Source organism: Lucilia cuprina, chromosome 2, assembly GCF_022045245.1.
Source record: "Lucilia cuprina isolate Lc7/37 chromosome 2, ASM2204524v1, whole genome shotgun sequence".
NCBI lineage: Eukaryota > Metazoa > Arthropoda > Insecta > Diptera > Calliphoridae > Lucilia > Lucilia cuprina.
The window spans coordinates 2,910,022-2,934,591 of NC_060950.1; the positions used below are offsets into that span (position 1 = coordinate 2,910,022).

Below are 24,570 nucleotides of genomic sequence, written 5' to 3' on the forward strand. Positions count from 1 at the left end.
ATTATTTATTAAATGAAATTAAAATAAAGAAATAAACAAAAAGAATTGTTGCAAACAAAAGATTATTATAAATTCATAATCTTAATTATATTAAAAAAGACGATTAAATTTCAAATTAATTCTTTTCATCTTTCTTTCATTATTATTTGTACAAGAGAAAATTTCTTCTGTATTTTTTTCTTATTGATAACTTAAATGCTATGAGGTAAATACATTTTCCCACCATAGTAAATAAGCAATAGTTTACACATAGTGCTAAACAAATTATTTGTAATTTAATGTCGGCAATTATTTTTCTTTTCTATTTTCTTTTCTACTTCAACGAACTTTAGACAATTGAACAAACGGCCTCTAATGCTTTCTTTGCTCGTCTTTTTGCCTTATTATAGTAAATTAAATAAAATTTTTAAATTCGCAAGTAGAGTGAAATGCGATGGCTTCGATCTACTATGGCAAGATTGATTGTTTATCTATTTGTAACTGATAGATAAATGAAGCAGTCAGTTACTACATGTAGATAATTGCACTTTTGTTTGATAACACTTTGTAATGGTTGAATAAATGTAAATAAAACTATCAAACACGTACAATTTTCTATTGTTTTTTTATTTCTAATGTGAACTTTTTTACGTAGTTTTGCTTTCTTCATTAGCAGATGTTTTCAATTCCCAGAGATTTATTCATTTAATAAGTATGATAAATGTGTGTATTTAAGTTGAGTTTGTATCCAATTAGCAACTAGAATTATTTATTATTAAATTTGCATTTATTAGTTTTTGTCTATATTTTTATAATATTTGTTTAGTCATAAAAACTATTTCATTCTTTTTTTGTTGTTTTTGCATTCTTTGCCCATGACTAAAGTTTTGACACCTCAAAAAACTGGTTATTTTTTTTTCCTTTAGAAAAAACCAACAAAATCTTGCGAGTCTGTGAGTTACCTGTAACATAGTTATAATCCGTTACTTTTTGTAAAATATTTCTTTGCATTAGTCATCAACAACCTGTAGCAGGTTTTAGGGGCATACATTTTAATGGAAGTTAAGAATAATTGAATAATTTATACGTAAAACATTTAAATAAAGTAGAGTTAGGCAAAGAGTCCTCGAACGCGCTCCCAAGTACGATGTCTGCTTAAAGGTGAATTATTTTTTTCCCGGTTTGTGCCTACTATACCCTTAAAGTATACCAATCGTATCAGAATCATTTTGTGAGTTGTCCGTCCGTCCATGTAAACTTTGTCATCAAACTACAGATCGTAATTTTGAAGATAATTCAATGAAATTTGGTACATGATCTTTTATTTTCCCAGGGACCATAAATGCCTGTAATAATCGTCGTAGTAATCGTCATCCATCGCATAAATACATGCATTTCACAGGAACTCTCTACATTACTTCTCAAACATATATTTCGAAACATTACGTCCACTGGCAGCTCTAATTTTGATTTGACCTATAGTATACGAAAATGACTCTTTGATACTTTGAGCATTATCACGAAACTCTTCGTAATTTCTCTAAAAAAAACCCATAGATCAATAGAGAAATTATTTTCATTCTAGCTTATTACTATTATCATAGAAAATTGTCTACTTCTTCTGAAAACAGAAAGTGAAACTAATTTATTTTTCTTGTCTTTAAAGAAAAAGCAAACGCCAAATGACCCAATTCAATTAGAGTAATAAATTTTCTCTAACTGCTTTTGCAATTAACTAAAGCAGTAAATAATTCTAAAAGACAAGTTAAAAGATAAATTCTCTAAACAACAACTACAGATTGTACATATAGAGTTTTCACCAAATGCAAACATTTACAATAGTAGCAAACTTCAACTCCAACAAATATTAGGTGATTCAGAATTAATCTTTACACATTTGAGTTTAAATACATTTCCATACATTACAAAAAAAATAAGTAATTTAACAAATATACAAAATTTCAAAACACAAAAACCTGGTGTTTGTATTTCATATCTGAGAAAAATACACACGATCCATGTCCACATTTAACACATCTAGTTCAATAAACTCGTGTACACCTCAAGTATCTGTAAAAGTCGACGTAAAACAAAAAAAAAAACATGTTGAAACATGTCATTGATTACAAAAAAAGCAACACTACTACTTACAATGTACTTTATATCTATTTACTTAATGTCACTTGTATATTTTTTTCATTTCATTTTATATTTTATTTTCTCATTGTATTTTATATGGAATTTCAACGGTAAATAAGCACCTGCTTATTAACCAAAAGAAATAACATTTATAACAAATTATATTCAAACTCTTTTTTAGGAGTGTGTGTGTGTGATCGTGCTGCAACATGGGGGAAGTCAATTACATTTAAATTAGTACAATTTGATAGCAACTGATTTTTTTTATTATTTTTTTTTGCTTTGTTGCCGTCTAGAAATTTAACTTGTCAATCAAATTCTTTGACTCTTTAACTAATGAATGGAATTGTTTTAGAAAAAGTTTTATTGCCTTTTCAAGGGGGTTTAAATTTCTTTAATCCCTCATATATGGGTTTTTTTCCTATTTTTAACATGTGTTGATATTATTTAAGCAGTAATAAATCTAAATTTATCTAAGTATATTTAGCTACACATTGCCTATAATATCAAGCTGAGTTTTTGTTGATCCTTTTAGTGTTCATTAAATATTTTTATGAATGTTGACTTCTTAGCCATAGTTTTCTTTTAGTGGTGTTTAAATGTCAGTGAACACAGCAGGATTTAGAAATTCCTAAGCACATGTTTAAATTTTCCAAATTTAATGGACTTTCCATTTGACACATGTTTTTGGCAAAATGAAATAACAATTTTGATTATTTTTACATTCATAAAAAATGAATGAAAATTTCTAATTGCTACGATTGCTAAGAAAGTTTATAAATGTTTTTTACTAATTACTAAACTAAAAGAACAAATGCCTTTAAATTATATATAAGTTACCACAAAATACATATTTATTAATCAACATCATTCATATACATAATTATGTTTTCATATTAAAACACTAAAACATTTCATTCATGCTCGGTTTTTATGCTTAAAGCCAAATTAGTATTTAACTTTTCTTAAGTTCTAATATAAAAACATTAACTTTAACACTGTGATACTCTTCTTGTAAACATTGACCTCACATTTAAGAAGCCCTTTTATTAAGATGCTTTATCTGTTTAAAATGTTTATGTTAAAATCCAGTTTTTTTTACAATGAATTTTTTCTCACCATAAACTACAACATCATCTTCATCCTCTGCTATATATCCGCAGTCTCTTCTCTAAGAGTAGACTGAATATAAATCTGTTAATCCCACCATAATAATCAACATGACTTTGCAGAGGTCGTTCGTTAACTTTTATTTTAAACACAAAACAAAAGTGTGAAAGATACAGACAGACGGACGGACAGACAAGACAAAACAAGAAACAAAATAATAAAGATTTTTTGAATGTTTTGGCTAAGACAGATAGATAACTAACTAACTAAAAATAACTTGTTAAAGTTCATTTCAGATACTTTTATTAATAATAAAATGTATGAATGAATGTGAATTTAAGGTAAAAAGTAGTAAGTTGTAGTGGATTGTCTTTTTGTGTATTTAAATTAAAACTCAGGAACATGTTCAATTTCCGTTGAATCAAATGATATAGTATTTATAATAAAAATTGTATAATAGTGGAAAAATTTATACAGAGGTACTCTTCTTAGATACAGGTAATAAATTTTGATATTTGATCAGCCACTTAAAATAATAAATTGTCGAAAAGTTTGAGAGTTTTTATACTTCTCTTCTGCTTGTTTGCAGTGAAATATTATAGAGCCTATTGGGAATGGAACCAATAAATCCCAAAATCCTTAAATTAAACTTGAATTTGTCATTCCGTTTATAACACATCGAAATACTAAAGGTCCACAAATCATAGATATTTTGGTTCCTTATTAAATTCTAAGACGATCTAGCCATGCCCGTCTGTGAACCCCCTAACGACATAAATCAGTTTCATATGACTCTAAATCTCTACCAATTTTTATAGGGATCGGGCCATAATTGACCCCACTTCCCATTTCCCGGTCCCTTTCAGAAAATGACTTTAACGCTCATTACTGGCCTAAAGGCCGAGTATAGTGATGAAATTGAACATAGATAAATTTTTACTAGCCAAAATTTTATATGGATCGGTCCATAATTGACCCTACTCACCATATAAGACTGCTAAATCACTGACTTAAAAATGAATTTTAGTTATAAATCCAATTTTTAGTAAAATAATGTTTTTGTAATTAAAAACGAAAAAAATTTAAATATTGAATTTTTAGTTCAAATTTGAGTTTACAATGAATAATAAATGTTTTTGGGAAACAATTGCCTGTTCGATTTTAATTGGAAATTCAATTAACTTTTAGTGAAACTTAGTTCCAGGATAATGGCTTTTCGGTAGGTTAGTAGTTAGTGTTCTAGTCTGGTAGACCGAATGGGGTGGGTTTGATTCCCACCTAAGGCACTGCTAAAGGTTTTGATATATAACTAGTTCCATTATAAGAATTCTATTTAATTTGATTTCATATAGGAAAGAGATCTTCATTCTCACGAATATGGTTCTAAAATCCATTTTGATATACAAATCACTGATAAAAGAAATAGAATGTCGAATGAACAAGACGTAAATATTATGTGAATTTCGTAAGTTGGTCAAATATAGGGACTTGTTATGATTGCGGGGGAACATTTTTTATGAAATTTGGAAAGACATATTAGACTAGGCGCAATCAGAGATCAATATTTCTCAGTCGATAACAAAAAGGCTTAAAATATATAAAGTTTGTCTGTCAAAGACCTTAAACGGTTCTTAAGCTCATATTAATTAAATCCATTCCAGATCAGCGTTTAATACAAAACAACTGATGCAAATTTTTACACAAAATTAAATTATTTTAAAACTCTGGTTTCCTTCAAATATTTTAACTAAGTTTATAGCCAACAATATTTTTATTTACAAGCCATGACAGCAAAAAGCAAAAATAATTGTATATCAAATAAATTATGAGATGAGATATTTTTCATGAATTAAAATATTTTTCAAATTATAAAGGTTCATTGAATTCTATTGCGGATGAGTTTGATTGTGTTTCAAACTTAATTTAAATGCAACAGCGTTTTTATTTTTTTCAATGCTTTTTTTATTATTTCGCTTTAATGATCCACTATGTGTGTGTAGGCCGATGAATTTGAATTGAATTTGAGTTAGTATTTCCTATAATTTTTAAAATTGTTTCTTTGCTGTTGTAGTAAGCGTGGGATTTAAGAGTTGTATTGTTCTTATGTCAAATTTCAGTTTAATTATCTTTAAAATCTAAATCATAATCATATACATTTTGTTGTGTGTTAATTAAAATAATTACAAGTTTAATGTCGAGCATACGAATTAAATACTTTAAAATAGTTTTCAATTTATTTATTTAAATTTCTCTTTCAATTGTTTTACACGCAATGCGATATTTTCTGTTTCCCAACATTTTTTTGTGAAATGAAGTGTGTTTTGTTTTGTTTTTTATAGAAATATTTCTTGTATTTATTTCTTATTTAAATACTTGTTATTTCATTTCTTATGATTATTTGTTGCTATAGTTTAATTTTTTGTTTTAAGTTTTTGATAAAAGTCACGTTATTTGCATTTATGTTAAAAGTAGATTCATGCATGTTTATACGTCGTTGTCTTCATTCAATTTGTTTGACTTTTTTGTATTGTTTTAAATTTTTCTACCTTTACCACTTTTTTCTTCGTTTTGTTTTTGTTTAACAGTTAAATGACCTCACGTTCAACCGGGTATTTGAGAAATAAATAAATAGAATTTTATAAATACTACAATCAATGACAAAAAATAGTGTTTGAAGATGAAATTCATAAAAAATAGTTTTTATTATTTAGTTATAAAAATTGTGTCTTTAATTTATGAGATAATTTTAATTAACAATTAATAACAGAGGGGAAAAATATGTTTTAAAATTATAAATGCCTGTTACCAAATTGACACCGAAGTGTTTATAATATTTTAATAACAAACGTTGTCAAGGTAAGCGTTTTAGTTAGATTATACACATCCGTTGTTTAAATGTTAAAAAACATGGTAAGCTCACTATTGACAACGGATTGTATCAATATCGTTACTTTTCTAATGGTTTTTCCCTTTGTTTACCTCTTGATTGTATTGATGTATGATAATCGATACGACATTACAATACAGGTTATGTGTTGTTCATAGTTTAGATCATGTAGCTCTTCTTAAGATGATATTACCTAAATTCAACAATAATATGTTCAACATCGAATCCGCGAGAATTTTAACAATTTTATCTCTAACTTACTTTTGACTTTTTTGTCGTCGTTGGTATATTGTTTTTCTAATAACACATATAAAGTGTTTTTAATCATAATACTAGAATGTGTAATACAAAAAATCTTCAAAAATCATTATTATTTGTCTTTCTTAAAGAAAAATTCGTTTGTTTGCATTTAAATTTTGAATTTGTTTTCTTTCCTCGTGGCTACATACTTCAAACTTCCAAATCTCCAAAAATAAAACAAGAAATATTCACTTGGAAAATGTTTATGCGTTTTACACATGTAGGGGACATAATATTACAATGTATTCAAAAAAAAAAATCCCAAAAAAAGTTTGTTTAAAAAGGTGTTTTATGTTTTTTTTGATCTTTCTCCGTATAAACAATATACAATTTTTCTTTTATTTTTATTACATGATTGTTTATAATAATTGTAGTAATTACTGAACCAGTAGTAGTAGAAGTCGACACAACGATGACGAAAATTTATTATATTGTTTGGTTTGTTAAGAGTGGAAAAAAATTAAAAAAGGTTGTCGTGTCATTCACCATATGAGTACCATAATAAATACGTTATAGGAATATTTAAGACGGCTTAGAGCGGCATGATGAGATAAATGACTTAGAAAATGTATTTTGATTCATTAAGATTTATTAGAGAAAATAAATAATAATGAAACGTGAAAATACGGCGCATAAAGGAGACATTTTAATGTAAAGTCTGATTTTTCTTTGAAATAGAAAATTAAACATATTTTAAGTTTCATTTAACTAATATGCTGACCTTTTCTTAAATATATCGTTCTTGAAACAATTCTGGGGTAAAGAGTTGCTACTAGTACCTTTAGTCTACCGAGAATGAACACTGGATATGTCACTTTACTCCTCGGACTTTCCTTAGATTGATTTGACATATGGTCGAACCAGAGACCTTCGGGATTCACCTAGTGGTTGTGGATTGAACCCAAATTCATGGAAAGAGTGAGTTTGGTTAGAAGACTTCTGCGCGATGAAGTCTGTATTTCGAGATAAGTTTGGTGCTGTTGCTAAAGTTTGGTGTCAAATATATATGATGCAGACCGGCCCCCATACTTAGAGTACACTCACTCTAAGATGTAGTTTTCAATATAACATTTACCACAGTGTGTTCTCTGTGAGTAAGAAGAAAGTTGACGGTCTATTTGATGGATTCGTACTTTGGTCTACCGGTTACAGCTCCAGGTGCTGTGCCGACTCAACAGAGGCCATTCCATCTGCGTGAAATTGATGATTTTACATCTATTTTCTATGAGTATACAATAGTAAGAACGACATTATTTTGTAATATAAAATAGTTCGAGTCTGTGTTCAAAATTATATATAAATTAAAAATTTCAAACTTAGAAACAATTCGCTTTTATTATGATTCGACAAGTTTTTATACAAAAAACTACTTATGCTAATAAGTTTTTAATAAAAAGTTTAAAAAGGTTTTGAGAAATGTTTTAGTATTTTTAATACTAAAAAGGTTTTGAGAAATGTTTTAGTATTTTTAATACTAAAAAGGTTTTGAGAAATGTTTTAGTATTTTTAATACTAAATACTTCAACGAGTTTGTATTCACAGAAAAAAAGCAAATTTAATGTGGGCTTTATCCTTAGCTTTAAAAACAATTCAAAATTTTAAACAATTCGAACATTTTTTGATTCAGCGAGTTTTTAACTTTACAATAAGTTTTTAAGAGCAAGAGCGTTCGACGAAATCATCCTAAAATTCTTTTTTTAAAAATAAAACTAAAAGTTTCGAAAATTTTGGTACAAAAGGCGTTAATTTTTTGTAAAACTAAATTCGACGACTTTTTACACAATATATTTTTGATAAATTTAAATTTATTTTTAATACAATACAGCTCTACTTGGTCGTATTGAACTAATCTCGATAAATACAATCTAGAATATGTTTCAATAAGACTAAGACTAGAGTCCATACCTTGATCATTTGATGTGAAAGTAATTTTTGAATCATGAATAGCAAACATTCAATGACTTATTTTAAAAATTCACGGCATTTTCGATTCCGGTTTAAAAATCTTGTAAGGTTAGGTTTTAAATTGGGAAACAAATAAATCTGACTTTGTGATACTTATGAAACTTAAGATTAAGATTTTCTAATTTAATTTAATTAAGAAACTGCACCTCTTGTTTCCAAACTAGGTTTTATATTATGGCTTTTTTCCTGTATAAATATTACTTACAATTGTTATATTTTTTAGCAAAAAAATACCAAAAATAACACTTTGTTAAGTAATAGAAAATAACCGGTTTTCATATAATTAACACTACAAAGAATTCATTCATTTAGTATATTGTTAAAGTATTAAATATAATATTCTTTTTTTGGTGGACGTGCAAATTTAATTGCCGAAAAAAATTCTTTTCAAGGTTAAGTTTTATCACTTACTTTTACGGATACAAATAACTATTGTTGGTTGTTGGTCTTCACTAATTGTGGGCAAACAATACACAAGATTTAAAATATTTATATAATAACAAACTTATTTTAAACTACCTGTTTCTTTCTACCTGTCAATCACTCGGTTAGTAATCATTTAAACGAGTTGTGTGGTTATCTTTTAAATATTATTACTTTTCATAGAAATTATTTGTAAAAGAAAATATAGATTAAAAACTAAAACTGTTAAATGTAATACAAATCGTATTAGAGGTTTACGCTTTCCTTAAACAGTGTGTATATGTGTTTCCAAATTTTCAGTATTGTACACTAACTAACCCATCGCGTAAATAATTGTAAATATTTACAATTGTATTATTGTATTTTTCCGAAAAAAGGTTGCGTCGAGATAGATAACAGTAACCAACTGTTTATTTTCATACTTGAATGTATGTATATTTTCATTTCTTAAGGTGTTGATTTTGTAAATATAGTTTTTCATCTTTATTTTGGTTTGTATCTCTTTTCATATCGCTTTTAGTGGGTTCTGTCAAAATGTTAAACAAACGGTCGTCTTTTTTTTCGAAGAATCACTTTTATTACTTTTTTCGTTTGAAATTCGATATGAATCGTATGAAATATTTTGTTTAAGCTGCCGTTAGTAGTTGTTTTTGTTTTACTTCAGAAGTGCTTCACTTTTGTTTTTATTTTATTTCTTTTTGTTTATTCAAATAAACATTTTTTGTAAACCCTTGATGTTTTTCATTTCTGTATACTTGTATGTTCTTGAAATGCAATAATCACCTACAGTTGGCAATGTTAGTGCTAGGTTTTATATGTACATAGTTGCATGCTATCTCTTATATAGCGTTACAGATTTGACGTGGTTATCGAATATCGGATATTTAATCATGAATTTAGACCTCGATATAAACACTTTTTGTGTGGTATTGTATTATATCGAGTAACTAACCACTTTTTCCAGTATTTCACATATATTGTGCGAGTCGATCTCTAATAAGAAATGGCGATTTATGACTATAAAATCTGACAAAACAATATCGGAAAATCCTTCTATAAATGGGTTAGTTTCCAAGAACTACAAATCCAAACTATTATTTGATAGAATGCAAGTTTCATCACTATCGAAATACATCGGTTTAAATTTTTTTATTTTTATATATTTTTTTTGTTTATTTAAATACATTTTTTTGTGAACCCTTGATATTTTTCCTTTATAATTAACAATTTTTTCCAGTTTTTCACATATATTGTGCGAGTCGATCTATAATAAGAAATGTCGATCTATGACTATAAAATCTGACACAACAATATCGGAAAATTCTTCTATAAATGGGTTAGTTTTCAAGAACTACAAATCCAAACTATTATTTGATAGGACCCAACAATATCGGAAAATTCTTCTATAAATGGGTTAGTTTTCAAGAACTACAAATCCAAACTATTATTTGATAGGACCCAAATTTCATCACGATCGTATGACATCGGTTTCAAATTTGGGATACACGACATGAAATTGTCCATATGTGAGTAATTGTAGATGGGTAGGGTATTTCCAAAAATCATTGTATATCTCATATTTTTCTAAAATGCAAAAAAAACTCTTGAAGTACACTAACGGTTTTATTACAAATAAATAAAACCCAAAATGTGTGTTTTAGTTTTGTTGTTTGCTAAATTTTGTTCGTGAATATATTTTTGAAACTCAAGTACTTTTTATATGATTTATCAAGTCGACAAATGTGTTTGTTCCGAGCTACTTGAAAACATCTAAACTACATTTATTTTATTTACAATTGTTTATTAAACAACAACGATTACTCTACTCATATTGAAAATAGTTTTTAAATGTCCGAAACTATTGAGATTTTTTGTTTGTTTATTTTCGAAAAAGGGGTTTCAGTAAACAATTGCCAAAATGTGTTGTTTATTTGGTATTGTTATTGTTACGACGCCCGCCTCACTAGTAATTAAGGAAAGAGAAAAAAGGGATATTTTTAGCCTTTGAAGGTAGTGACAGTGATGATATGTATTAGTTAAAACAAAAATAAATAAGACGAGAAATGTTAAGTAATTCGATACTGTACATTCGGCAGTGATATAATTTTCTACTTATATGGTTTGGATCTTAAGTGACATACTATTTGAGATTTTGTTTGCCTCCAAAAGCTCTTTTAACATCAACATTATAATGACGAAATTTCTTCTCAATTGTATATAACTTACAAGATATTATATCGACTAGTTATGGGTCACAGGACATAAGGTTATGCATATCTGATGAATGCGTAATCAAGGGGTTATCCCTAAAAGTGACTCTTTCGTAAAGACATATTCGTCATCTTTTATGACCGTATCGAAATAAAAGATTGAAAACTTTAAGTAAGAGGGAATTCGGGTAGTTAAATATCATCTTATGTAGAATATCCAGACTGCTATGGCCTACTCTGACAGATGATAGGTCTAGGTCTCTTTTGCCTTATTGTATGAATTCGATTAGGTATAATGTCGGAATGTTTGGGTTATTATTGTCACAGCTATTATTTAGATGAGGAGGAGAAATCTGTACAACACCTTCTACATGACTGTCAAGAGCATAGACTACTAAAAATTGATATAACTCTTTTTCACGACCCGACACGACCCGACCCGTATCAAATGTGTCAGTAGTAAATCTGAATTATTAAGAAAGTCGAATTCTTTCTGAAATCGGGTTAGAAGCATTAACATGAGGTAATGAAAAATAGATTATTTTTAACAACCCATTAAACAAGAAATGCTATGTGAAGATCGGTTCAGGCCTTGTGCAGTCTTACTACTTATTCGATCGATGACGAACGCTCTCACTTTAAAATATAAATCTCAATTTCGTTTTCGGTCTCAAAAAATAGTCGTTTTTTTAATATTCATTATTGTCTGAAAAATTGTATCAATGTTTAAAAAATCATTTGTCTATAGGTACTTCACAAATTACTAGGAAGTTATTTAGAAGTAGGTACTGTATAAATCATGGCTATTAGTAATAGAAATTTAAATTTAGTTTGGTTTAATAGTTTTCTAAAACTTATAATTTCCAAATTCTTTTCTTAAGAAAATGGTAATAATTTTCTATGGAAATAAAATTTTTTTTAGTTTTTATGATTTCTAGAAAAAAAATATAAACAAATTATTAATATTTGCTACTTAATAATTTTCTTATTAATTTAAGAAATAATGATTTCTCTAATCAACAATACATAATTTTTTTCTTCAAATGTTTATAACCATGAAAAGAGAATAACAGTTCGTAATTTGATATTCTCGGCATGTGCATCTCAAGAAAAAAACCTTAGAAATCTCTATTTATAACAATGATTTCCAACTCTTAGATTCTAATTTCTATTCAGGTATAAATAAAAAATCTATTTGAAAATGTGTTAATGATGTTAGATGTTCAAACGACGACGATGCGTGTGTGTGGTATAGATAGAAAAGAAGAAATATTAAATAGAATACAGCAACACTAGAAGAACAAAATATTGATAAAAATTTAAATAAAAGAAAAATATAAAATAAACAAACAGCAGCTGCAAGCATTTCTTTTATTCTCTCTTGATCTTATTGTAAAGAAGTCCACAGACAAGGCAAGAAAAAAAGGACCAAAGCAAAGAAAATTATTTAGAACAATTTTACACCAACCAATACTAAACACATTCATGGGTTTTAATATCCTTGCACGCGAGTCCTTTTTTCTCTCGTTAAACACACTTTCAATAGATAAATATCAGGGCGAATGACCTGTTTGATTTGATAGATATTGTTGTTGCTGTCAAAAGACCAGAAACAGGATCATTAAGGTGTAGCATCTGCTCTGTTGTTGTCTTGTTTGACATTTGAAATTCCTTTTAAATTTAAAGAAATAAACCGCCAAAAAAAAGAACCATTTCATTGTTTATTTTAAACGGTGCTGCTGATGATGTTCATAGTTTTTCATTAAAATTTCTCTTTTTGCCAAATTAAATTTATCATCTTTCTTTGGAATTTTCTTTTGAAATTTAATTTCTTGTAATGATTATTAGCTGCTTTAGAGAACAAATTTTGTAAAATTTTTATTAATTAAAAAAGGAAATGAGTTTCTTTTAATATTACTAATGAAAGGATGTCATTAGTATAGGTTTTTATTGTTTTTTAATTTGGAAAAATAGTTTTAAAATGATTTTTCATTTCCCTAATGAAGGGAATATTTTTTAAGCAAATTTAATTTATGCGTTCTGGTTAGATCCATCTCAAACTATAGTCTAGTCTATAGTCTAGTCTATAGTCTAGTCTATAGTCTAGTCTATAGTCTAGTCTATAGTCTAGTCTATAGTCTAGTCTATAGTCTAGTCTATAGTCTAGTCTATAGTCTAGTCTATAGTCTAGTCTATAGTCTAGTCTATAGTCTAGTTTATAGTTTAGTTTATAGTGTAGTCTATAATGTGGTCTATAGTCTAGTTTATAGTGTAGTCTATAGTCTAGACTATAGACTAGACTATAGATAGTTTAGTTTTAGGAGTTTTTGATATTCAGCGAAAATTTACATATCGTAATTTATTTTTTCTATATCGTAATTTATCAAAGCGACGTTCGTATAATATTAATAAAATTTCGGAAACAACTAAATATCAATCAAAATCAAGTGGATGCTTTGTTTTAATTACATCAAAAAGTTTTCTTCTTAATCAAATTATACATCATTTTGCTGAATTTTGAACTAATCGGTATAAAACTTATTTATACAATTTTTTAAAATCAAGCTTAGAAATGTTTAAATTAAATTTTTGTTAATCTTAATATCAAATGCAACGGAGTCTGCATATATAGCAAGTATTAATAAGAAGCCTCTGCATATTTAAAACATAAATTTTAATAATCTATTTAAACTGTCAAACAACAATACGATTATGAAAACATTACTTAAAAACGCAATATACAGGATTTCAAAATCAAAATCCTAATTTCCATCTGTATTCCCCTTTTTCTTTGTGGTGTCTTGTTAATTTTTTTTGTCTTTTAACAAAACGTTAAAAATTGTCATAAATTTTTCTTACATCCGACTACAAACACTCTTACTTATTGTCTTCATATTTTGTCATTACACAATTGCCAAAGGAATTTTCTTTCAATTGACAAAAATGCATCTGTCTCTTGAGCTGCACTTATTTGGTCCCAATATCTAAGATAAGAAATTGTAATAAGAAAAGAAAAACTAAAGAAACACAAAACCAACTACAATTGATACAGGTTATGTAACATCTGCCAAAGTAAGATGATGACAAAAACATAAACACACATAAAAGTTGTAAAAGTATTCAATGCAGGATGAAATACTCAACACATTGTTCTATTGTAGCTAATATTTTTAACAAAAGTTAGATTTTTTAAGGTGAAAGGTGTTAGTAAACTGCAAATTTTACAAAATTATACAATTTATGTGATTTTGTTTTCTTTAGACATAAAAAAAGTGTGAACTGTAAAAAATGGACGGAAATTCATTTTAAAAACAATATTTGGTTAAAAATTTTAATTAATTACAAGTAGGTTTTTCTACATCTAAATAACTGCCCTTATTGTGTATTTCTTTCTAACTTTAATGTTGTTTTCCTTAAACAATTTCCACTTCTATGAATTAAGAAGCTCCGCTATAAAGAGATAAAAACAAATTAAAAATTTTTTAAAAAACTATTTTTTTTTGTGTAGATGAATTGCAGTTAATGTATAAGTTAGAAAATATTTAAGTTGGATCATTAAACCTTTGGCAACACAAACTCATACTCACACTCAATCACAAAAGTAAAACTTGTCGTTACCATATTTTGTCAATTCATACATACAACGAGTAATAAACTGGTAACAAACTGAAACTTTAACTCAAAAGTACGTACAAACTTACTATTTACGATCGTAAGTATTTATCTATTTCTATAGTACGTGTATTTAACAGATGCATGATGCTCTGTTTTCCACTTTTATTATTTTGTTGTTATTTTATTTTTCTATTCCTAAACCACAAAACATTCATTGTCGTCTTCTACTGTAAAGTGTAATTGAAACTTCAAGTTAAAACATAAGACAATGGCTTTAACAACTACTACAACAAAAACTGCTATAATAAAAATAACAACAACTACAAATAAAGAATAGGACATTTGTGGGATAGTTTAAAGATAGATGGAGTTAGTTAAACTTGTACATATTTATAGTTTCTTCAACTTTGGAAATAAATGTAAACTAATATTTAAAGTATTTATTCTAGTCAAATAAAGAATGCATTCTTTTAAGTTCAATATTATAGTTTCCAAGTATAAACTTTAAAATTACGGCATTATAAATAATGTTATAAATGTTCTTTTTGTAAAAATTTTTCTTTTGCCAAAAAGTTTTTTAGGGTTAAAGAGGTATTTTTTTTGAAAAATATTTTTTTAAGAAAAAGCTCTTTTCGATTAAAATCTATGTATTGTGAAAGGATCTTTATTGCAGACAGCTTATTTTTTGTTAAAAGCTTTTTGGCATAAAAGGCTTTTTTCACTGAAAAAGTTATTTTTGATGAATTTTTGATATTTTTTACTGTAAGAAACCTTTTATTGTAAGAAAAAAAAATTAATAAATAAATGAATATGAATTAAAATTTTCGTTTTTTCTAGTCAAACAGTGAATGCATTCTTTTAAGTTCAACATCATAGTTTCAAGTAAAAGTTGAGAATGACGCCATTGTAAACAAAATTATAAAAGTTTTTTCTACTTTTTGTGAATTTTTTTTAAGTTTTTGGTGAAAAAGCTCTTTATTTTTGGAATTACGCCATTAAAATTAAGATTCTAAATGTTATTTTTCTTCTTGGTGAAAAAACTCTTTTCGTGGAAAATTTTATTAAAAATTTTTTTTGACAAAAATGGTCTAAACATTTATTTAGGATCTGATTTTTAATGCTATATTGTTCAAAAAGCTTTTTTTAAAACGATCACTTTTTTCGAGGTAAAGTTCCTTGCAAAGTCTTTTTTGAAAATGTTTATTTTTTAGAAAAATAATTTTAAACTATTTTTTATTTTCCATATATTTTTAAGTTTTTTTAAAAAAATTATTAAAAAAATATTTTTAGTAAAAAATTGTTTATTTTTATTAAAAAAAAAACACTTTTGTGAAAGATTGTAAAAAGTCTCTTTGTATAAGAGCCCTTTTTGTTCTAAATTGATCACATAAAATTGTGAAAAAGCTTTTTTGGTAAAAAGCTATTGAAAATTTATATTTTTTATTTTCTTTGTGAAAATTAAAAGTTGTTTGTATAAAAACTCTTTTGGTTTTATTTCGGCAAAACAAACTCTTTTTGTGAAAAAGTTCTTTGTAAAAACTATCACATTTTCAATGAACAAGCTCTTTCTGGCAAAAATGTTTTCTTTGTAAAAAACTGTATAATAGTTTTTCTTTTAGAGAATCATTTTTGCAATTAAATATTTTTTTATTTTTTCTGCTCTTAACGTTTTTTTATGAAAAAGCTCTTTTTTGGCGAAAAATCTCTTGGTAATAAAATCACAACTCTTTTACAACTCTGCATATTATTTGAACATTATGATGCAATTAATATATCCACTGCTATTTCGTTTGTGGTCAAAAAGACACATGCTAGTGATAGATATTTTTATTACATATGTACTTATAAATATCCATATAAATGAAAAAAAGACATACAGATACATATTAAATATCCACATAATTGTTAACATCAGATATTACTACTTAAATGTATTTATTTATGAATTTATGCATGTCTGGTCACACACAGATGCTTCTGATCAACATAAAAATTTTATTAATCTGTAATTTAAAGAAATTAATTTTGATCAAATGGATCATTTCTTTAAAATGTTTTACGAATAAAATACATTAAAATTCATATGAAATCAGCTTCGAATTGCAAGTGTTTATTTTTATGATATTTTTTCTATTTAAAATATTGTAATAAAATACTCAAATATAAAGCATAAACATGTAAAAAATCCATTAAATGTTCATTTCTTTATAATTTTATGGGAATAAAGCCCTTTGAACTTTGAAATTTCAAATTTAATTATGCACTTAAATATAGATTCCATCGTGTTGTTTCCCATATTGGGATGGAATTCTAAGTACCCTCATTTATTTATTCCCTTTTTTCCATACAAATACAGATCTGTTGTTTGTCATGACACTGACAAGCTGCTGCAATATTTAAATAGAGATTTAAAGGAAAAGTTTGTTTTATTTAAAATTTGTTTATTGAATATTTTCTAATGAAAATGACGAATAAGATTATTGCCATAGATAGAATGATAGATGCATGATATACGAGCATTGTAAGTAGTAGCCCTCTGTTTATACTTTGTTCTGTTTGATCCAATTTAGTTTTGAGTTTTATTTAATAATTAAATAAATATGTCAGTATGACAGCTAGATAACCTAATAAGTCTGTCATTACACTGTGTGTGTATGTGAGCTCATTTAAATTTTTGTATTTAATCACTCAAGACGACTGCTTGTCTACAAACAAATTTAATTAAATCTTTAAAGAAACGCATACAGATCATAATTTGTCATAGATGTTTTGTGTTTACAGATTATTTTAGAATTGTTTACAGTTTAAAGTTTAATAGTTTTTAATCATTCTATTTCTTGAAAAGAGTTTATTTAAATGTAACATTTAAACACATTTTCTAAAGGTTTATCAATTCTATACAAATATTAAAATTTACATTAATTTTCTCGAATAATACTTAAAATCCAAATATAATTACAATTTTAAAGTAAATATATATTTTTTATGTTTATATTATCAAATTTTTGTAAAATCGTTCCGATACAATTTGAATAAAATATGAATTTAATATCGACATTTTTTACACTATATTTTTATCCTTTATGTACACAGAGAGAAAAATTAAGTTTTGTAGTATACACGCTTGTTACCAAATTAACACCAAAGAGTTTATAATTTTTCCACAACATCTGTTATCAAAGTATGTACGTATACTTGTCAAATTAGCAACTAAAATATGCAAAATACACGGGATTATAAAGTCAACAAAATATAACAATGTGTTACCAAAGTGACAACACTATGTTGTCAAACAGAACGTTGCGTTGTTGATATCACAACGATGCATTTGCCGAAATGATATAAATCGTAAATGACAAAAATGTGTTGTTGCAATGACAACGATGTGTTTTCAAAATCCTAAGTGGATGTTATTTAAAATTTATACATGTACGTTGTCTAAATCTTAACAAACGTGGTAAGCTCACTTTCGACAACGAATTATAAAACTATTACCGTTTTTCTCTCTGTGTATGTAGACTTTATGTTTACAATCACTTACCTCTTCATACGTATTTTCCCGAGAATCAGAGTATATAGAACTATCAGCAATCGATCGTCGAAACATTTCACTAAAATATAAACAAATATATAGAGTTAATAAAAGTAAAAAGAGTTATTAAAAGTAGAAAAAATAACTGAAAAATGAAAACATACAAATAATTCAATTGTTATTTTTGTTGTTCGAGTTGTCAGTTCGAAGTTGCTACTAAGGGTTACCCCTAGCCGCCCAGATGGCTACCAACTTAAACTGTGTTTGTCCTCGCTGGAATTCAATCGTCACGGTATAGATTATAAAGAGAAAGTCAGAATGCTAGTAAAGGAGGCAACAAACTTTTCGCTTAAGTTTTTTAAGTTCTTCTGTTTATAAAACTTGAGTAACAATAAATTTACGAATGTCTCCGATTACTGAAAATGACTGTCAATTTTAGATGCATTGACTCATTGTCGGACTGCTTATTTGGATCGCGAAGAAATCAGGGTCTTCAGTACCGACTATCTTATAAAAAAATTTAATAATTGTGAAAGCTTTAAAAACAAACGATTTCTTGATAATATAGTTTGGAAAGCCGACTTTTTTGAATATGGAACCCTATCGGTCTACAGGAAATGGCGTTATAGGCTTTTGTCAAAAAAGTTGAGTAGTGTATTTTCATTTATCAAGTTAACACTGTAGTTTGTGACGCGTCGTCAGCTGATCAGGGTTGTATTTTGTTGTGTTAGTTAAGAAACAACTAAAATGAAATAAGTTTCACCAAAAATAGAAGAAAAATAACAAATATTACACAAAACTTAAAATTTTGATTTTTTAAACAGTTATAGTCAAAATTACTCAAGATGTGTAAAATGCAAAAAGTTTGAAAAGTGTAAAACACGCCGCGTGTTGTGTACTTACACCTTAACATATAAAACATAATAACTATTCAAAATATTGTCCAATTAATCTAACAAAATTCATCATTTCATTAGTTAAGTGATTAATTTGTCAACATTATTTTTTTTATTTCTTTTTAATCACTTTGATGCCACCAATATGGAAATCTCTGTAACATCATGATCTTTAAATAGTTATACAGTCATATAAAAAGTTTCCAATTTGTAAATTAGTTTTCAACCAAAATTCATAAAAAATTAATTCACACTTAAAAAACCGCCTTTTAAAATAAACTTGGTGTAAAAGCAATAAAATGTTTAAATAGTTCAAATAAATACGTGGGTTGTTTGATAATTAGCAAGATGTTAGGAATTTTTTTTATAAAATGTTGATATATTTATGCTAATTTCCGAAAAGTCAATGAGCTAATAGGTGTGTTTTTTATGAACGTATTTTTTATTTGAATATAGAAAAGTAGTTAAGAATTTATAAGTTTTAAAGTTTTTTTGTGATCAGACTGGTTGTTATACGTTTTTATATAATTAGACCGTTGATTATAATACCCATCATTATTAGACCTAGACCTAGTTTGAAATATGTAATTTTATCGGTATAAATACCGATACAATTAATTTTAAAAAATATTCCGAAAACCGCTTTTCGATTTTTAAAACAAAATTTTTCTCTAAATTTCATAGAAATATCCAAATTTGATAATTAGATATCCTTAAAGCATTGAATCAATTTTAAATACAGCTTCGTATATTTCAAAAAATTTATTTTAGTTTTTTTTTCAAATTGACCCTCGTAAATTTCTTTTCAAAATTATAATACATTTGTATTAATTATACAATGAAAATATTTACCTTAAACGTTGACAAGGTGTGGGCGCAATTGCCGATAAATGCGTCCTTGAATCTTTGCTGTTGATGTTGTTTTTGTTGCCGTTACCGATACTGTTGTTTAGATTTGTATTAGAACAAGAATGATGAAGTTTGGTCGTGTGGCTGGTGGGCAAACAAGATGTGGCAGATTGTGGTGATGATGTCGAAGAAGATAAAAGTGATGGTGGCAGAGGAGGCGGTGGAAGAGGTAAAATTTGCTTTTGATTAAAAGACATTGTTGAAGTTAGCATTTTAGCTTAGAGGGTAGTATAGTCGTAAACGTTTAGAAAATCTTAAAAGCAAAACTTAATTGGTAGATATTGATACACACACGCCAAATATGATTTTCATTACAAACGCGATTGAATTTTTCGTTTTAATTTAAAAAAAATTTCTAAACTTATAAATTAGTTTTTAAAATCGTGTGGTTGCTATTTTCTATTGTTGTTTGTTTTTGTTGCTGCAATAAAAGCACACGCTTTTTCAATTTTTCGCACGATTTATAATTTGTTAATATTTTATTTATTTATGTTTATTTTTTTAATGAATAATTTATTTTTTCTTTGTAAAAATTTTTAACCTTAAAAGGAAAATGAAAAACATAAAAAACAACGTTTAAATTGTGACGGCTGTTCAAATTGTGTTTAAGTTTAAATTCACAATACAACTAACTTGTTGCTGCTGCTTATATTTAGGTTTTTTTTTGTTTTGTTTTCCAAATCTTTTATTTATGATTATTTTTAATATAACAGGTCACTCAGTTAATTACATTATATTGTAACTATTTAATTTGTTTTATTTTTATGAAAAACACCATATTTGTGCACAAATTTTTAAAATGTTGAAATTTAGTTTTTCTTTTTGTTTACTTTACAAAACAAGTGTAATTTTGTCTACCAACAGCAACAGCTGTCACTTAACTTAATGTTTGTATTCAGGTTTCTGTCAAAACTTTAAATGTCATCATTTGAAAAACTTTCAAACACTTTTTTGTCTTTGCTCCCACTTTTGACGGGCGAAAAAATAAAAGAAAAAATCACTTTATGTTTGCTATTGTTGTTGTGTTTGCTGATGTTGCTGTTTTGAGATTGAAATCTTAGATTGATTATGATCACACCGGGATACGTCAGCACTTGGCAAGTGGACAATTAGTTCTACACGTCAATACGCTACAGGAAGCCGCTTTCATAAAAATTATTGGCGTAACCATCATCATCATTATCATTATTATCTTCTTCACCAGCAACAGCAACAATAAGAAAAACAAAGTAAAAAGCACAAGAATAAGGCAAAAACTAAAACGACAGCAGCAACAACAACAACAACTACAGCAACACCACAACAAAATAATGCATGAAGAGTTGTTTATTGCATAAACTATAGACGAATCATCCATCTGATATGTAGACAGTCAGTCAGTCACTCAGTCAGTTACACATTACACTAAACAGAAAAAAGCTGAAAAAACGTACTTTAACTTTCTGGAAACACTATGGGCCGAGGTATTTTATTTGCATATCATTTTTTTAACTTCCGCAATTATCTTCAGTGTTGACAAACATCTGCTAAGAAAAAGACCTAATCGAAGAACCTCTCAAATCATTTTGTTTTAATTTCAATTTAACCTTCTGAGTCCCAAACCTTTAATTCAAAAGATTCTAAGGAATAAATCGTGTTGTATAGTGAATGAATAGAACAGAAAGAAGGTTCAACATCAAAGCCGAAATTATTTTTATAACAATTTAGGGTTTTGGTGAGATGATTAATCTTCTGGATCCCTAAAGCTGCGGTTTAAACTTCTATTCCTATGATTGGAATTAAGAATAATTCTATTCTTGAATTCCATCAGTCTTAAAAATTATTAGAAAAACAGTTCTTTTCATCCTATTCCATTGTGCAAAATATACTTTTATGACTTTTTCTTTATCGACATCTTATTCTTTTGACTAAATATTAACAACAGCAGCAGCAGTCTTTTAAAAGCGCAAAAACCTACTACTTGAAGAAGTATCTTTTTAACACACAAGTTGTTGTGGCACATTGTTGTACATTTTAGTATTTGCAACGAGTACGAGCTGAGTACTTTAATACTCTGTCTACTACAACTACTTGATGATTCTTTTCATTTCATAAACATACACTCGTAACTGTAATGTTAGTAATGAGATAAATTAGGTGTTAAGGAATTTAAAATAGATTTTTTGAAAAATGTAGTTTCAACTGTTCAATGATAAGATCATATTCCACCCAAAAGTAAATCAAGTTTTATACAATTAACTTTCATGAGTATATAGCCCTTCAGAGATTTTCATTTCTTGGAAAATGTTTACAGTATAATTTTGAGATCCTATAAAGTATATATGTATGTATCTGTGGCAAAAAAGAAAAAGTTCATATGTGGTTCAGAAAAACCTTTTCAAGTTTTAAGTTCCAAATACCAAATTTAGATATCTAAAAAAGGTCTGATTCGATTTTGGAGTATGGAGGTTTCAAAAATGCGAAAACATTTTGCATAACTGGATATATGTATGCAATTTTCCATTTTCACCATAGAAATATTCTTGATCCTTATGGAAAGCGGAATCGGTTAAGCTATGTTCGTTTATATGTCTCTTGAAATAAATTGTTTTGAAGACTTAAGAAATGCCCCAGAAAATTAGGAATAGAAACAATTTAAGCAAATTTTGGTTCAAAAGGTTGGATTTTGTAAAGGAGAAAAACGTCTTACGGAAAAGCTTTTTTCAAATTAAACTTAATTCAATACTTAGTATGAAAATGATAACGAAATAAGCTCCTTATTCTTTTTTTCATATAGTCTTACTAATTTTTCGAGTGTAAACTTACCACAAACCCTTTTTTGTTTTGTTGTTTACATTTTATACTTTGCAAGTTGAAACATATTTTTCTTGGTTTGCGTTTTTTACTTCTTGTATTTGCAAAAATGATCATATGTCCTTCTACGGATGTAAGCTTTGGTATTAATGATATATGTTGATATTTATTTCTATACAATACATTACATTAGTTCCCAAATTTTAATGCAATCATGTTATAACTCAATAACACTAGTAGCAACAATATGAAGAAAATTTCAAATACTATCTTTCTGAGAAGAATGATAGTAAACATCTGTAGTAAAATTTCTAAAACTATTATCAGAATCAGAAGAAGTAAAGGTACAATTGCCAAATCTATTATCAGTAAAAATGCCACCAGTTTGCCATTAACAGTATCATTTTACCAAAATACTTTTCTATTATTAGAACCACGATGAATATCCTTACCAGGCTCTGTAGTAAAATAAGTTATTCTAAACTTTGTGCATGATAATGAGGTTGCGAACAAACTAGCTAGATTAGGTTTGGGCTTTGATATAGATGACAGAGAAAGAATAGTAAAACCACCCATTTGTCTATTACGGGCTGATTTTCGAGAGAATCCGTGACATCATAAATCATCCTGGAATAGTAGATTGGATGGCAATGTATCAAAGGCCCTATGGCCAAAACATGATATAGGGGCTATCAAAAACTCATGGGACTGGGTAGAAGCAGTCTAAAAATTCTGATAAGGATGCTAACGGGGCACTGCTCAGTTAGGTATTTGTCAGTAAGAGGGACAGTAATACACCGGATTATTGTAGGTTATAGCAGGATGTATCTTAGGAAATAAGTTCCACGACGAAATCGGGGACATTACGTGTCTTGATCCTGGAAGTTCACTAGTTACTTCTTCGACTGAGGACAAATATTTTCTCTCTTTGTGATACAGACTTGTTAATTATATCAATCCTTTTTACCTTCTCCTTCTCCTTTTCACGCCTTAAAGGGAATCACAATAACCCTTTTTATCTTAAACTAACATATTTTAAACTTAAAAAAATTAATTTTTCAAAACCGATTGCCACTCTCTGCTCACACATAAATATCGTTTATTATCATTTTGCAAATCCAATATATAATGAAGCTAAAGACTAAGAAAAAACAACAACAACGAAACCAAACCCTCTTCTCGCTAATACGTGTCGTCAGTTCATAATAGACTATATTAATGCCAAAGTAGTCTGGTGCTATTGACTGCTGCCTTCTGCTAATGTGGTGTTCAAGTCATATCGTAATTGTTGTAGTAGTTGCAGTAGTTTTCGATCTATACAATCCATATTTTTAAAAGCACTATGTTTTATAATGAGCCTCAAACTAAAATAATCGAACAAAAAAATTAAAACTAAAACAAAATAAAAAATAAAATCATTAAATGAAACAAAACAAAAACTTCAAAAGAAGAGGGGAGCAACCCAAAACAGATTTCTATAGAAGAAATTAAGCAAATCTGCTACAAAAGAAATATATACTGCTACAAAAAAATATATACAAAACTTAAGCTACAGACGATAGTTTTACATCTGGTATTTTTCATACTTGGACTTTATCTTATACGATTTGTGTTACTTTATGAATTGAAAATTTTAAGAAGAACAAAACAAAAAAAGTATGATAAAAAAAATAATTTGTATATGGATACAATGAAATCTTGTGTAGAATTTAAAATGAATGAAATTTACCAAGTTATTTTATTGGTGAGCAAAATTTCATTCATTGGGTGCTTAAAATGAAAAAGTATTGAATATAATTTTATAAAAAATAC

The 24,570-nt window shown here is 27.4% G+C and overlaps 1 protein-coding gene across 1 annotated transcript in view; it reads right to left on the minus strand.

The window, feature by feature from the left end:
* The window catches only part of LOC111680454 (TNF receptor-associated factor 4), a 40,522-nt gene extending 20,125 nt beyond the window's left edge, over positions 1-20,397 (minus strand). The window contains exons 1-2 of the mRNA XM_046950685.1: positions 19,909-20,397; positions 18,170-18,239 (exon numbers count right to left, since the gene is read on the minus strand). Of these exons, the coding sequence (XP_046806641.1) occupies positions 18,170-18,239; positions 19,909-20,177 (339 nt within the window). The 5' untranslated portion in view covers positions 20,178-20,397. The remainder of the gene's footprint in view (positions 1-18,169; positions 18,240-19,908) is intronic.
* Positions 20,398-24,570: the final 4,173 nt, after the last annotated feature.